This window comes from Garra rufa, chromosome 24 (genome assembly GCF_049309525.1).
Source record: "Garra rufa chromosome 24, GarRuf1.0, whole genome shotgun sequence".
Lineage (NCBI taxonomy): Eukaryota > Metazoa > Chordata > Actinopteri > Cypriniformes > Cyprinidae > Garra > Garra rufa.
Window position 1 is genome coordinate 31,684,906 of NC_133384.1, and position 14,470 is coordinate 31,699,375.

The 14,470-nt window shown below is 38.7% G+C and overlaps 1 protein-coding gene across 1 annotated transcript in view; it reads left to right on the plus strand.

Moving 5' to 3' along the window:
• The window catches only part of dnah5l (dynein, axonemal, heavy chain 5 like), a 48,878-nt gene that overhangs the window by 17,429 nt on the left and 16,979 nt on the right, over positions 1-14,470 (plus strand). The window contains exons 37-59 of the mRNA XM_073830601.1: positions 104-370; positions 795-923; positions 1,731-1,946; positions 2,099-2,245; positions 2,733-2,905; positions 3,028-3,206; positions 3,345-3,532; positions 3,658-3,852; positions 3,940-4,074; positions 4,175-4,364; positions 4,486-4,703; positions 4,821-5,132; positions 5,435-5,524; positions 6,539-6,775; positions 6,946-7,113; positions 7,216-7,422; positions 9,699-10,028; positions 10,667-10,873; positions 11,014-11,250; positions 12,064-12,218; positions 12,945-13,609; positions 13,698-13,978; positions 14,069-14,284. Of these exons, the coding sequence (XP_073686702.1) occupies positions 104-370; positions 795-923; positions 1,731-1,946; positions 2,099-2,245; positions 2,733-2,905; positions 3,028-3,206; positions 3,345-3,532; positions 3,658-3,852; positions 3,940-4,074; positions 4,175-4,364; positions 4,486-4,703; positions 4,821-5,132; positions 5,435-5,524; positions 6,539-6,775; positions 6,946-7,113; positions 7,216-7,422; positions 9,699-10,028; positions 10,667-10,873; positions 11,014-11,250; positions 12,064-12,218; positions 12,945-13,609; positions 13,698-13,978; positions 14,069-14,284 (5,142 nt within the window). The remainder of the gene's footprint in view (positions 1-103; positions 371-794; positions 924-1,730; positions 1,947-2,098; positions 2,246-2,732; positions 2,906-3,027; positions 3,207-3,344; positions 3,533-3,657; positions 3,853-3,939; positions 4,075-4,174; positions 4,365-4,485; positions 4,704-4,820; positions 5,133-5,434; positions 5,525-6,538; positions 6,776-6,945; positions 7,114-7,215; positions 7,423-9,698; positions 10,029-10,666; positions 10,874-11,013; positions 11,251-12,063; positions 12,219-12,944; positions 13,610-13,697; positions 13,979-14,068; positions 14,285-14,470) is intronic.

Genomic DNA, 14,470 nt, shown 5'->3' on the forward strand with positions numbered 1-14,470 from the left:
GCCTCTTAATCTCTCTTGATACTCACTTGCATGCATTGCACAAAAAGCACTGCTCATGTGACATTTTATATGCTTAACATTTCTGAAAATGTACTCTATGCAGGAGGCTAAGCGCTTCCAAACCATCGACAAATCATGGCAGAGGATAATGCAGCGGGCACATGAGATTCCTGGTGTGATTCAGTGTTGTGTCGGGGACGAGACACTGCAGCAGCTGCTTCCACACCTTCTAGAACAGCTGGAAGTTTGTCAGAAATCTCTGAGTGGATATCTGGAAAAGAAACGCCTTGTCTTCCCAAGGTTCTTTTTTGTCTCTGACCCTGTGCTGTTGGAAATACTGGGTCAGGCATCTGACTCACACACCATACAAGTGCGTTTATCTAACTTTGTGATTTTAGAATTATGTCATTATGCCATATATGTCTGGTTTCACAGACAGGGCTTAGAGTAAGTAAGGATTAGGCCATTGTTAAATTAGGACATTTAAGTAATTTTCATAAATGTGCCTTAGAAAAAAAAATTACTGGTGTTCATCTTGAGACAAAACAAAGGCATTGATATATTTAAAGCTCAGACTTACATTTTAGTCTAGGCCTAGGCTTGCGAAACCTGGGGATAATTGTTCAAACCTAATGATGGTCATAAGCAGAAATTAGCAAATGCTAAATGTAACATAGGTTGCTCATACTAAATATGTTAATACTTACATACTATATAATACTATATATGTTTTAAGCGGGCATAAATGAGAAAATTCCTCAATAACCTCCTTTTTTTCTATTCATGCCTTTCAGGGTCACCTGTTGAACCTTTTTGATAATGTGAACAGAGTTGTGTTTCATGAGAAAAACTATGACCAGATACTAAGCTTTCAGTCACAAGAAGGGGAAACAGTGAATCTGAGTGAACCAATCAATGCCCAGGTACAACATTTCTGAGATTACCCTTTAAATTCCTTAAATGGGATAAAAACACTTAATTGTACCATTAAAAAAATGATACCTCAAATTATGTGCTAACACCTTAAAGGTGTAGTTCACTTCCAGAACAAAAATTTATAGATAATGTACTCGCTCCCTTGTCATCCAAGATTTTCATGTCTCTTTTTCTTCAGTCGTAAAGAAGTTTTTTAGGGAAAACATTTCAGGATTTCTCTCCATATAATGGACTTCTATGGTGCCCCCGAGTTTGAACTTCCAAAATGCAGATTAATTGCAGCTTCAAAGGGCTCTAAACGATCCCAGGCGAGGAAGAAGAATCTTATCTAGCGAAACGATGGGTTATTTTCTTTTTAACCGCAAATGCTTGTCATGGTCTAGCTCTGCGTGAACTGTGTGCATTCCTGTTTATGACAGTTGTCGAAAAACTCAGATCTCATTTTCTCCTCCAACTTCAAGACCCTTCTTCCTCGGCTGGGATCTTTTAGAGCTCTTTGAAGCTGCATTTAAACTGCATTTTGGAAGTTCAACCTCGGGGGCACCATAGAAGTCCATTAAATTTAGAGAAATCCTGAAATGTTTTCCTCAAAAAACATAATTTCTTTACGACTGAAGAAAGACGAGAAAATTTTGGATGACAAGGAGGTGAGTACATTTTCCGTAAATTTTTGCTCTAGAAGTGAACTACTTTTTCTACTAAGTTTTTGGGGTTTATGGTTTCTGCCTGATGGATGATAAAACCAAAAAAAATACAATAGATCTGCTGATAATGAAGATGATGTCACACCACAGGGTAATGTAGAAGCCTGGCTGGGTCTGTTACTGGATGGTGTCAGGAAGACCATTCACAACATTATACGACAGGCCCACATGGTTATTAGTGACCAGGGCTTTAAACTGGTGGAGTTCCAGTCGATGTTCCCTGCTCAGGTTGGACTGCTCGGCATACAGCTCATCTGGACCAGAGATGCTGAGGAGGCTCTCTGTAATAGCAAGACTGACAAAAAGGTTTAAACGTAGTTCTTAACTTGGTGTTTCATGTCATATTTAAAATAGATTAGCTTAAGTTATATTGTGTATAAATGTTCTGTTACAGTCTGACATTGTTTTGTAGGATGTTTCCTATATTTTGTTGATCATTTTGTCTTTTTTTTGTACAGATAATGCAGACTACTAACCAGAAATTCCTGGATCTTTTGAATGAACTGATTGATATGACTACTCACGATCTGACCAAGATGGAGAGAACCAAATATGAGACACTTATCACAATACATGTTCACCAGAAGGACATTTTTGATGACCTGGTGATTGATTTTTGGGCTCTTGAGTATAAACTGGTTGCTAAGCATCATTCTCTTGAAATAGCGTTGTACTTACAGAACGCAATTGAATGCAAACAGTCTATTATACACGATCATTCAAAAGTGAAATATTTGTTTTTTATGGCTACATTTATTTGATCAAAAATACAGTGAAAGTGATACTGTGAAAGTATTATTGTCAAACAGTAATATAATTTAAAATCACAGTTTTTGAATATTTTAAAACATGTCATTTATTCCTGTGATGAATTTTCAGCATCATTACTCCAGTCTTCAGTGTCACATGATCCTTCAGAAATCATTCTAATATGCTGATTTGCTGCCCAAGAAATATTTGTATAATTTCTAATAATCCTAAAGCTCATTTTTGTGGCAACCCTTATATAATGCATTTCAGTATTCCTTAATGAATATAACATACAAAAGAAACCCTTTAACCTTCACATTGCCTTTTTATGTTCCTCTCAAGGTACGAATGAACATCCGCTCACCTTCAGACTTTGAATGGCAGAAACAGTCCCGCTTCTACTTCAGAGAAGATACCGATAGATGCATAATCCAGATCACTGATGTGGAATTTGATTACTGTAATGAGTATCTGGGCTGCACTGATCGTCTAGTGATCACACCTCTCACTGACAGGCAAGTGTAGATACATTGTAGATGCCAGATTTAAGAAACTAAGGCAGCATCAGCAAAAAATAGCACACATTGTCCCCAGTGCATTAACCACCTGTTTATTTTTTTTGGTTGGTTCCTTGCAGATGTTATATCACGTTGGCCCAGGCTTTAGGGATGAGCATGGGAGGGGCCCCTGCTGGTCCTGCTGGGACAGGAAAAACAGAAACCACCAAAGACATGGGCCGTTGCCTGGGAAAATACGTGGTTGTCTTCAATTGCTCCGACCAGATGGACTTCCGTGGACTCGGCCGCATCTATAAAGGTTGAGTGCAACTAAACGAACTTCTCTTTCGCCTTATACAGAGCACCTGTTTGAACCTTAATCAAGATAGCGAATGCATATTTAACACGTGTGGCCTTTTTCCATTGGCGTTTCATGTTTATAATGTTTGTCAAACAGGATTAGCTCAGTCTGGCGCATGGGGCTGTTTTGATGAGTTTAACCGCATTGAGCTGCCTGTGCTCTCAGTAGCTGCTCAGCAAATCTACATCGTCCTGCAGTGCAAGAAGAACAAAAAAACTCAATTCATCTTCACAGATGGAGATGTGGTGGATATGGATAGAGAGTTTGGCATCTTCCTTACTATGGTAATGTGACCTTAGCCCACCTTGTCATCAAAGTAGCCTTATAGGAAACAAACTTACATGCATTTTTAGTCGTACTCTTTTTTCAATATTTTCCCCCTCCATTAACTGGTCATTTTTCATTACAGAACCCAGGTTATGCTGGTCGACAGGAGCTTCCTGAAAACTTAAAAATCCAGTTCCGAACAGTGTCCATGATGGTGCCTGACCGAGCCATCATCATGAGAGTGAAACTTGCCAGCGCAGGTTTTCGTGAAAATCAAGTCCTCAGTCGCAAGTTTTACACCCTGTACAAACTGTGTGAGGAACAGCTTTCTAAACAGGTACTCACACAACACATTATGAAGCCCTCACATTTCCCTTGTTGATGGTCTTGACATCTTTCTAATAATGTTTTTATCACTCAACAGGTCCATTATGATTTTGGCTTGAGGAACATCTTGTCTGTTTTGAGAACTCTGGGTGCTGTGAAGAGATCCAACCCAACTGAGCCAGAAAAGACTGTGGTCATGCGAGTTCTGCGTGACATGAACCTCTCCAAACTGGTGACTATAATTGATCCAGATTTCTTTGGAAACACCTTGAAGGAATAGAATAAATGTTTCAAGGTGTCACTGAAATTTTCTTGCCTCTTCCTCCACACAGGTGGATGAAGATGAGCCCCTGTTCATGAGTCTGATAAACGACTTGTTTCCGGGCATCCAGCTGGATAAAGCCGGTTATCCTGACCTGGAAGCTGCAATCAACAAACAAGCTGAAGAAGCCGGGTTGATTGCACACCCACCCTGGATTCTCAAACTTGTGCAGCTATATGAGACACAGAGAGTGAGACATGGTCAGACATTATCCATTTTCCTCCTATTAGAGTTAGAAGAATGAGTTTGTCGTGTGCCCAGGCTGTTTTGGTAAAGAGGACAATGCTCTCCTTACATCATCTGTTTGTTCTGTGTGTGTAGGTATGATGACTCTTGGTCCCAGTGGAACAGGAAAAACCACATGTATCAACACTCTAATGAAAGCCATGACAGATTGTGGAAGTCCACACAAAGAAATGAGAATGAATCCCAAAGCTATTACTGCTTCCCAGATGTTTGGCACATTGGATGTGGCCACAAATGACTGGACAGATGGTGTCTTCTCCACACTGTGGAGAAAAACTTTAAAGGGCAAGAAGGTGAGAGAGTTGCTTTAACAAGTACTTATGAAATATTAATATTTTCATCCAGTTTTGTGTCAGAAATGACCTGCTGCTCTGGACATTTACATCTACAAGTACTTAAACATTTGATAGGGAGAACACATATGGATTGTTCTTGATGGTCCAGTCGATGCCATCTGGATTGAAAATCTCAACTCTGTCCTTGACGACAACAAAACCCTCACACTGGCAAATGGAGACCGAATACCAATGGCTCCCAACTGTAAGGTGGTATTTGAGCCACATAACATTGACAATGCATCTCCTGCCACTGTGTCCCGCAATGGAATGGTCTTCATGAGCTCCTCTGTTTTGGACTGGCAACCTATACTGCAAGCCTGGCTGCAAAAGATCCCAGCAACACAGGCTGAAGTGCTACTAGCCTCCTTCAACTCTGTCTATCAGGTGACAGCTAGACATGTGCACAGAGTTTCACATGCTCTCTAATACATAGATTATTGGAATACAGCTTAACTGTTATAACAAGAATATTTAGTTACATTTTGGGAGGTATCTAGTAATATAAAGTGGATAAACATCGATACAAAAATGGATCAATACAAAGCTTGTAAACCATTTAAGCCATTAAGTGGTTTATGAATATGAAAAGCTCTATTGATTTTTGTGACATTGCCCAGGGAAAGGTCAGAGAGGATTTTGTACACAGTTTTGAAAACCCCTCGCTGACTTTTGACTATTTTCCACAGGATTTGATGACTTTTGTCTTCACTGCCGTTTCCCCCAAAATGCAGCTGCTTGAGTGCATGTACATCAAGCAAACAATTGATTTATTACAGGTAAACTGTGGTGCACAGTCACAATGCTTGCTAGGTATCGTGAAATAAAGCTTGGACAGTTTGTTAAATTCATATACTGTTATATCAGAAAAATACAATAATGCTCTTAAGCTATAATATTGGCAAATGCTAGCTACAGTTGAAGTTAAACGTGTACATACACCTTGCAGAGTCTGCAAAGTGTTAATTATTTTACCAAAATAAGATAAACATTTTTTAAATTTAATACTGACCTGAATAAGATATTTCACATAAAAGACCCTTACGTATAGTCCACAAGAGAAAATAGTAGTTGAGTTGAGAAAAATAACTCTGTTCAAGTGATGTTTCAGAAGGAAAAAATATTAAGAGCCAGGGGTGTAAACTTTTGAATTAAATCAGAATGTGAATTTTTTTCTTATTTTGCCTAAATATTTTTTTTTTCACCGAGTACTGCCTTTCAGAGGCTACAGAAGACAAAATAAGTTACATTTACCCTAATCTTCAAATTCAAAGTGTTCACACCCCGGCTCTTAATGCATTGTTTCCTTCAGGAGCATCAGTGAGCGTTTGAACCTTCTGTAATAGTTGCATATGAGTCCCTCAGTGTGAAAAGATGGATCTCAAATCATACAGTCATTGTTGGAAAGGGTTCAAATACACAAAAATGCTGAAAAACCAAATAATCTGTGGGACCTGAAGGACTTTTTTAAAGAACAGCAGGCAGTTTAATTGTTCAACAAGGAATTAATGTACAACTAAAAAAAAATCACAAAAAAAAAAACACACAACTGTGGATCATTCAGGTAACAACACAGTATTAAGAATCAAGTGTATGTAAACTTATTAACGGGGTCATTTTTATAAATTCAACTATTATATTTTCTTGTGGACTATATGCATTTTGTATGATTCCTCTTATTTTGGTAAAATAATTAACATTTTGCAGATTCTGCAAGGTGTATCTAAACCTTTGACTTCAACACTACTTTGAAGAAGCTCAAATGTAAAATGGTTCTGATTTATTAAACACAGGGCTTGTTGCCAGCTGTCGAAGAGAAACACCTAACAGCAGCTCACATCAAACGTCTCTTCATATTTGCTGTTATGTGGTCTGTTGGTGCTTTGCTGGAATTGAATGATCGAGCCAAGATGGAGGTATTCCTTAAAAAGCACAATGCCAAGTTGGACCTGCCCACCACACAGGGGGACCAGACCATCTTTGAGTTTGTGGTCAGTGCAACTGGAGAATGGGATCTCTGGTCTTCAAGGGTAAGACCATTACTTGTTAAGTATAATGTTATGATCTTTTATTGTAACATGCAGAATGCTACAATTTTCCTTATTTTGCTTTGTGCCAACCTTTATGTTTATCTTTGTATTCAGTGACTTAATAAGTCATGATTTTTAAACATACCGTTTAATTGCAATGTCATCATTAGGTGCCAGAGTATCACTACCCTAAAGACTCAGTTCCTGACTACGCCTCCATTCTCGTTCCCAATGTCGACAATGTACGGACTGACTTCCTGATGCAAACCATTATGAAGCAAGGCAAAGCTGTCCTGCTCATTGGTGAACAGGGAACAGCTAAAACAGTCATGATCAAGGTGCATGTCTGTTTCAGTTAATCCTATTCTATTAATCCAATGCTATTTGGTCATACAAATTCACCACGCTTACAAAACTATGTAAACCAAACCTCCCCACAGGGCTACATGAGCAAGTATGACCCGGAAAGGCATTTGAGCAAAAGCCTGAACTTCTCCTCAGCCACTTCACCTGGCATGTTCCAGCAGACCATTGAAAGTTATATTGACAAACGCATGGGCACCACCTATGGACCTCCAGGTGGGAAGAAGATGACTGTCTTTATTGATGACATCAACATGCCGGTTATCAATGAGTGGGGTGATCAGGTGAGGAGTCACATGCACATTCATGACTTCCTTTGCTAAAAATTTACCTTTTTTGTTAATTTCTTTGAGCACACTATACAGTTTGCATGTTATTTTTTGTTTAGTACTGACCTGAATAAGATATTTCACATAAAAGACATTTATATCTTATGTTCATCAGAAAAATCATTCAGGTCCCACAAATTCTGTGGTTTTTTAGCTTTCCAACAGTGACTATATGATTATAAGATCCAAGTTTTCGCACTAAGGACAACTGAGGGACTCATATGCAACTATTACAGAAGGTTCAAACTCTCACTGATGCTCCAGAAGAAAACAGTGCATTGAGAGCTGAGGGGGGAAAACTTTTGAAGATCAGGGTAAATTGAACTTATTTTGTCTTTTGGGGAAACATGTAAGTATCTACTGTAGCTTTTGAATGGCAATACTAAATAAATAAAAAATCATATTTAGGCAAAATTAGAAAAATGTACACATCATCACTTTGTTCAAAAGTTTACACCCCTGGCTCTTAATGCATAGTTTTTTCTTTTGGAGCGTCAGTGAGCGTTTGAACAATCTATAATAGCTGCATATGAGTCTCTCGGTTGTCCTCAGTGTCATACAATCATAGTCATTGTTGAAAAGGGTTGAAATACACTAAAATGCTGAAAAGCCACAATTTTTGGGACCTGAAGGATTTTTCTGAAGAACAGCAGGCAGTTAAACTGTTCAGGACAAACAAGGGACTCATGAACTATAACTAAACAACGACAACAACAACAAGAAAAAGTATTAAAGGTGCCATAGAATGTAAAACTGTATTTACCTTGGCATAGTTAAATAATAACAGTTCAGTACATGGACATGACATACCATGAGTCTCAAACACCACCATTTCCTCCTTCTTATATAAATCTAGTGTTTTCAAAAGACCACCGAAAAATAGGTCAATTCCAACATAACACAGACTGTTACGCAACAGTCGGGATCGTTAATTAGTTACACCTCCAACATTTGCATCGCCCAAACATCAGTAACGTCAGCACATCAGTAAAACAACGTGAGTCACTGAAGAGACACAGTTAGCTTAATGCTAGCGCTAGCCTGTTACATTGCAATACATAGGATTTCACTTACCACATAAATAGAGAGATGACTGCGCTGATGATGGCGAATGATTTACAGATCTTGAGAATCACTGACAATTATAACGTTACACAGAGCACATGCCTCACAGTAATGAGACTAAAATGTCGGCGTTTCAAAACGGCAGATTTCACAAACCGCATATTAAAAGCGGCTAGAGCTCCTAATTAAATATATATTTTTATCCATGTGCGAGCTATAGAGATACGCAGCTCTGTGAAACAGCCAATCAGAGCAGAGCTCATTAATATTCATGAAGCTTCCAAATAAGGCAATAACAGAGCATTTCATTACAGGGACAAATCCTAGGGTTGTAAATGTACCTGTAAAACCATTTCTGGAGATTTTTTTGCCCTTTCCTATGCCATATACCTTCTATGTAGATATCAGAGAACAATTTAAAATATTGTATAAATGCATTCTATGGCACCTTTAACAGTATTCAGTGGATGTAAATTTTGAACAGGGTAATTTTTATAAATTCAACTATTATTATTTTTTCTTGGAGATCCATCTTTTCGCACTGAGGACAACTGAGGGACTCGTGTTCAACGATTACAGAAGGTTCAAACGCAAAAGAAATTATGCAATAAGAGTCAGGGGGTGAAAACTTTGAAACAGAACAAAGATGTGTTCATTTTTCTTATTTTGTCTAAATATTCTATTTTTTTCATTTAGTACTTCCCTTCAGAAGCTATATGTTAATGTATGTTATGTGAAATATCTTATTCAGGTCAGTAGTTCTAAATAAAAAATAACATGCATTTTTTTCTATGATCCCTCTTATCTTGGTCAAATAATTAAAATTTTGCAGATTCTGCAAGGTGTATGTAAACTTTTAACTTCAGCTGTATATAGATGACCTCAACAGATATGAACGCTAGTTTGGATTTACATTTTGTGGCATACCATTTAGTAGATATGGCTACTGAATGTAATACAACATTTTAACAAATAAACAATAATAGGCCACTGCAGTGATGACAAATTTTTGTTAATGTCCACGATAAAAACCCATGACTTTAGGACAATGGAACAGGAAGTTTCCAGGCTTTGGCCTACAAAAATATGTCATCCCTACAGCACTCTGTAGCATCATATTTCTTATTGTCCTTGACTAAGCCTTCTCTGTTTTGTTCACCACTCAGATCACTAATGAGATTGTTCGCCAGCTGATGGTGCAGGGGGGTTTCTACAGCCTGGAACGGTCTGGGGAGTTCACAACTGTAGTCGACCTGGAGTTGGCGGCTGCCATGATCCACCCTGGAGGTGGCCGCAATGATATCCCGCAACGACTCAAACGCCAGTTCTGTGTGTTTAACTGCACTCTGCCATCCAACTCCTCCATAGATAAAATCTTTCTAACGCTGGCCAGTGGTTATTTTTGCTCAGAAAGAGGGTTCCCGGAAGAAGTGTGCTCTTTAGCTGCCGCCCTGGTCCCCACCACCAGGAGAGTGTGGCAAGCGGTCAAAGCTAAGGTACCTCCTTCGTAATATTATTAAAAGAGGTATTGCTTATTGTATATAAAATGTACAGGTGGGAATCTGTAGTTTTCTTCAAATTTGAGTCTTTGAAAGCATGCATGCACAGCACACAGTGGTCCAAATTATTAGAAAATGGTGCCCTCATGTGGTCAGTATGGTTGAAGTAAACTGTGAGCTTCATTAATGTTGTTTAACACTTGCTATATATTACATATGCTGTCATTCAAAACTTTAGGGCCAGGTTTTTTTTTGGGGGGGGGGGGGGGAGGAAGCACTGAATTGATCAAAAGTGACAGTCAGGAGTTTTACATTGTAATCAACATTTCTATTTTAAATGAATGCTGTTTTTAAACATTTTCTTTTCATCAAAGAATTGAAAATAAATAAATATAAGAAATGCCAAATCAGCATATTAGAATGATTTCTAAAGGGTCATGTGACAGTGAAGACTGCATTAAAAATTTAACTTTACTATCACAAAAGTAAATTGCATTTTAAAATATATTAATGAAAAATTATTGATATCAAAATATTATTGTTACTGTATTTTTGATCAAATAATTGCAACCGTGGAGAGCATAAAATAATTTTGAAGGCTAGTGTACATAATATTGTTTTAATGTTGTTTTCAGATGCTGCCTTCCCCTGCAAAGTTCCACTACATTTTTAACCTGCGAGATCTGAGCAGGATATGGCAGGGGATTCTCACTGTGGGATCAGAAGTATGTAGGACGCCTCAACTTCTGGCATCTCTTTTCCGCCACGAGTGCACACGGGTCATCGCTGACCGCTTCATTGATCAGAAGGACAGAGAGACATTCGATGGCATTTTAGAGAGGGTGTGTCAACTTAATCCTGACAGGCTTCACTAAAATTGTTTTCATTTTTTTTAATGGGTTTAATAAAAGAATCATGGATTTTGATTGTCTATATATTTCTTTATTTGTATTTATTATTTGATTTCTCGACTGTTCTAAAGATCACAGTACAGGATCATGGTCCTGGCCTTGTGGAGCCAACAGAAGCTTATTTTGTGGACTTCCTGCGGGACGCTCCAGAATTGACGGGAGATGAACCTGAAGATGCAGAAGTCGAGACACCAAAGATCTATGAGCCCATTCCTTCCTTCAAAGCTCTCTCAGAACGCCTGTCTGTGTTTCAGCAACAGTATAATGAAACTGTTAGAGGAGCAGCCATGGATCTGGTCTTCTTTGAGGTTAGTGGAACAAAAATGTGACCTGGGTTTGAGTCATAAAAAATATAACTGAATTATTAAACAATTCAGAAGGAAACGTGATGCATTAACTTTTTGAATTTGAAGATCAGGGTAAATTTAACTTATTTTGTCTCCTGGGAAACATGTAAGTAACGGTATGTTTAAAAAAAATATAATATCTATGCAAAATAAGAAAATGTACACATCTTCATTGTGTTTAAAAGTTTTCACCCCCCGGCTCTTAATGCATCGTTTTTCCTTCTGAAGCATCAGTGAGTATTTGAACCTTCTGTAATAGTTGCATATGAGTCCCTCAGGGCCTCAGTGTGAAAAGATAGATCTCAAAATCATACAGTCATTGTTGGAAAGGGTTCAAATACACAAAAATGCTGAAAAAACTAACTATTTGTGGGACCTGAGGGATTTATTTTGAAGAACTGCAGGCAGTTTAGCTGTCAAATAAGGACAAATAAGTGACTTGTGAACAACTATCACAAAAAAAAACAAAACAGCTGTGGATCATTCAGGTAACACAGGATTAAAGAATCAAGCGTATGTAAACTTTTAAACAGGGTCATTTTTATAAATTCAGCTATAATTTTCTTATTCAGGTCAGTATTAAATAAAAAATAACATGCATTTAGTTTGATCCCTTTTATTTTGGTAAAATAAGTAACATTTTGCAGATTCTGCATAGTGTATATAAACTTTTGACCTCAACTGTGCATAATATTTATTTATAAAATCAAATATATGTATTATTATTTATTTATTTATTTTTAATCTCATATTGCCCTCTGTACTCTCTCACAGGATGCCATGATCCATTTGATGAAAATCTCACGAATAATCCGGACTGCTCGTGGTAATGCACTACTGGTTGGAGTCGGGGGTTCTGGGAAACAGAGTCTTACCCGACTTTCATCCTTCATTGCTGGATATCAGAGCTTTCAAATCACACTGACACGGTGAGAATATTGTAGTTGTTAAATGTAATGGTTTGATTTCACATTGTTGACATCACAGTCTGCGTAAACTGAATGCTGGGTCATTTTGTTGCATGTTTCATGTTTTGTGAATCACATTCTTCAACCCAGGGTTAAAAGCAGGGTTTAGAATGATGATAACCTAGAGTTAAGAAACTTGTGAAAGTTTCTAATACTTTCTATTAATAATTTTGACATTTACTTAAAAGATTAGTTCACACTTCCAGAACAAAAATGTACAGATAATGTACTCACCCTCTTGTCGTTCTTTCTTCAGTTGTAAAGAAATTATGCTTTTTGTGGAAAACATTTCAGAATTTCTCTCCGTAAAATGGATATGTATGGTGCCCCCAATTTTGAACTTCCAAAATGCAGTTTAAATGCAGCTTCAAAGGCCGAGGAAGAAGGGTCTTATCTAGAGATATGTTGTTTTCGAAACAAATTGACAATTTATATACTTTTTTTTACCTCAAATGCTCGTCTTGTCTCTTCTCAGCGATGCGTATGCATAGTCTGTGTAATCTGGGTCAATACAGTTAGGGTATGTCGAAAAACCCGCGTCTCGTTTTCGTCTTCAACTTCAAAATTGTCCTACAATGCTGTTTTGCCTTTTTTTGACCCCTAGACCATCTTAAGGGTCGTAACAGGGCGTTCTGCAAGTGAATTAATCCTTTAAGTAAAGATTTAACGTAATATCTTCCCTTACAGAACATACAATGTGAGTAACCTAATTGAGGACCTGAAAGCCCTGTACAGAATTGCAGGTTTGGAAGGGAAGGGCGTGACCTTCATCTTCACAGACAATGACATCAAGGATGAAGCTTTTCTGGAGTACATGAACAATGTCTTGGCATCTGGAGAAGTCTCAAACCTGTTTGCTCGAGACGAGGTAGATGAGATCACCCAAAGTCTTATTCCTGCCATGAAGAAAGATCTCCCACGCTGCCCACCCACCGTCGACAACCTCTACAACTATTTCCTGTCCAGGGTGCGCAGTAACCTCCACGTGGCTCTTTGCTTCTCTCCGGTTGGTGAGAAACTGCGTTCCCGTGCCTTAAAGTTTCCCGGCCTCATCTCGGGCTGCACTGTAGACTGGTTCCAGCGTTGGCCACGGGATGCTTTAGTCGCCGTGGCTCAGCATTTCCTCTCCAACTATTCACTGCGTTGTTCAGACGAGGTGAAGAAAAGCGTGGTGGAAACTATGGGAACATTCCAAGACATAGTGGCTGAGATCTGCACAGAGTACTTCCAGCGCTTCAGACGTCAGACCTACGTGACACCCAAATCCTACTTGACATTTATTAAAGGATACCAGATGATTTACTCAGAAAAAATTGACCATGTGGGGATGCTTGCGGAGCGAATGAACACAGGTTTGCATCTGTTTTCGATTTTGAATTTGCTATGCGATGCAGCACTAAAGCGCCTGTTAATACTCTAAACTCTTTCACCTCAATGCAGGTCTCGAGAGACTAATGGAGGCCGAACAGTCTGTTAATGAGCTTCGTGTGGAGCTGAAAGAGAAAGAAAAGGTGCTAGAGGTGGCTAACCGGAAAGCAGGTGAAGTTCTCCAGGAGGTCACCGCCAAGGCACAGGCTGCGGAAAAGGTGAAGGCTCAGGTACAGAAGGTGAAAGATAAGGCCCAGGCGATTGTGGATGAGATAGAAGGGGACAAGAAAGTGGCTGAGTCCAAACTTGAGGCAGCCAAACCGGCGTTAGAGGCAGCTGAGGCTGCGCTAAAGGTAGATAAATGTCTGGTAGTTAAATGTTTTGTATTTCATGTTGACCTTGAATTTAGTTGACTAAATCTTTATACCATGTGTGGTTTCTAGACCATAAAGCCTGCTGACATCGCAACAGTGCGTAAACTAGGAAAGCCTCCACATCTGATCATGCGGATCATGGACTGCGTGCTGCTGCTGTTCCAGCGACGGGTGGATGTGGTCACCATGGACCCGGAGAGACCCTGTGTGAAACCTTCATGGGGTGAAGCTCTTAAATTGATGAACAACTCTGGATTTCTTGGCACGCTTCTGAACTTCAACAAGGTCTGACAGCACTGTAAAACTTATCAAATCTTCATTTTAAGTTTTTATTAAAGTGATAGATCTGGCTCTGATCTTACTGGATGAGCCATGGTAAAGTTATCTTTACACTTTTGTCATCTGTCAGTCTTTAGGGTTTATATTATATTCTGGATGAGCACTGATTTTAAAAATCCCGTTCTCATGTTG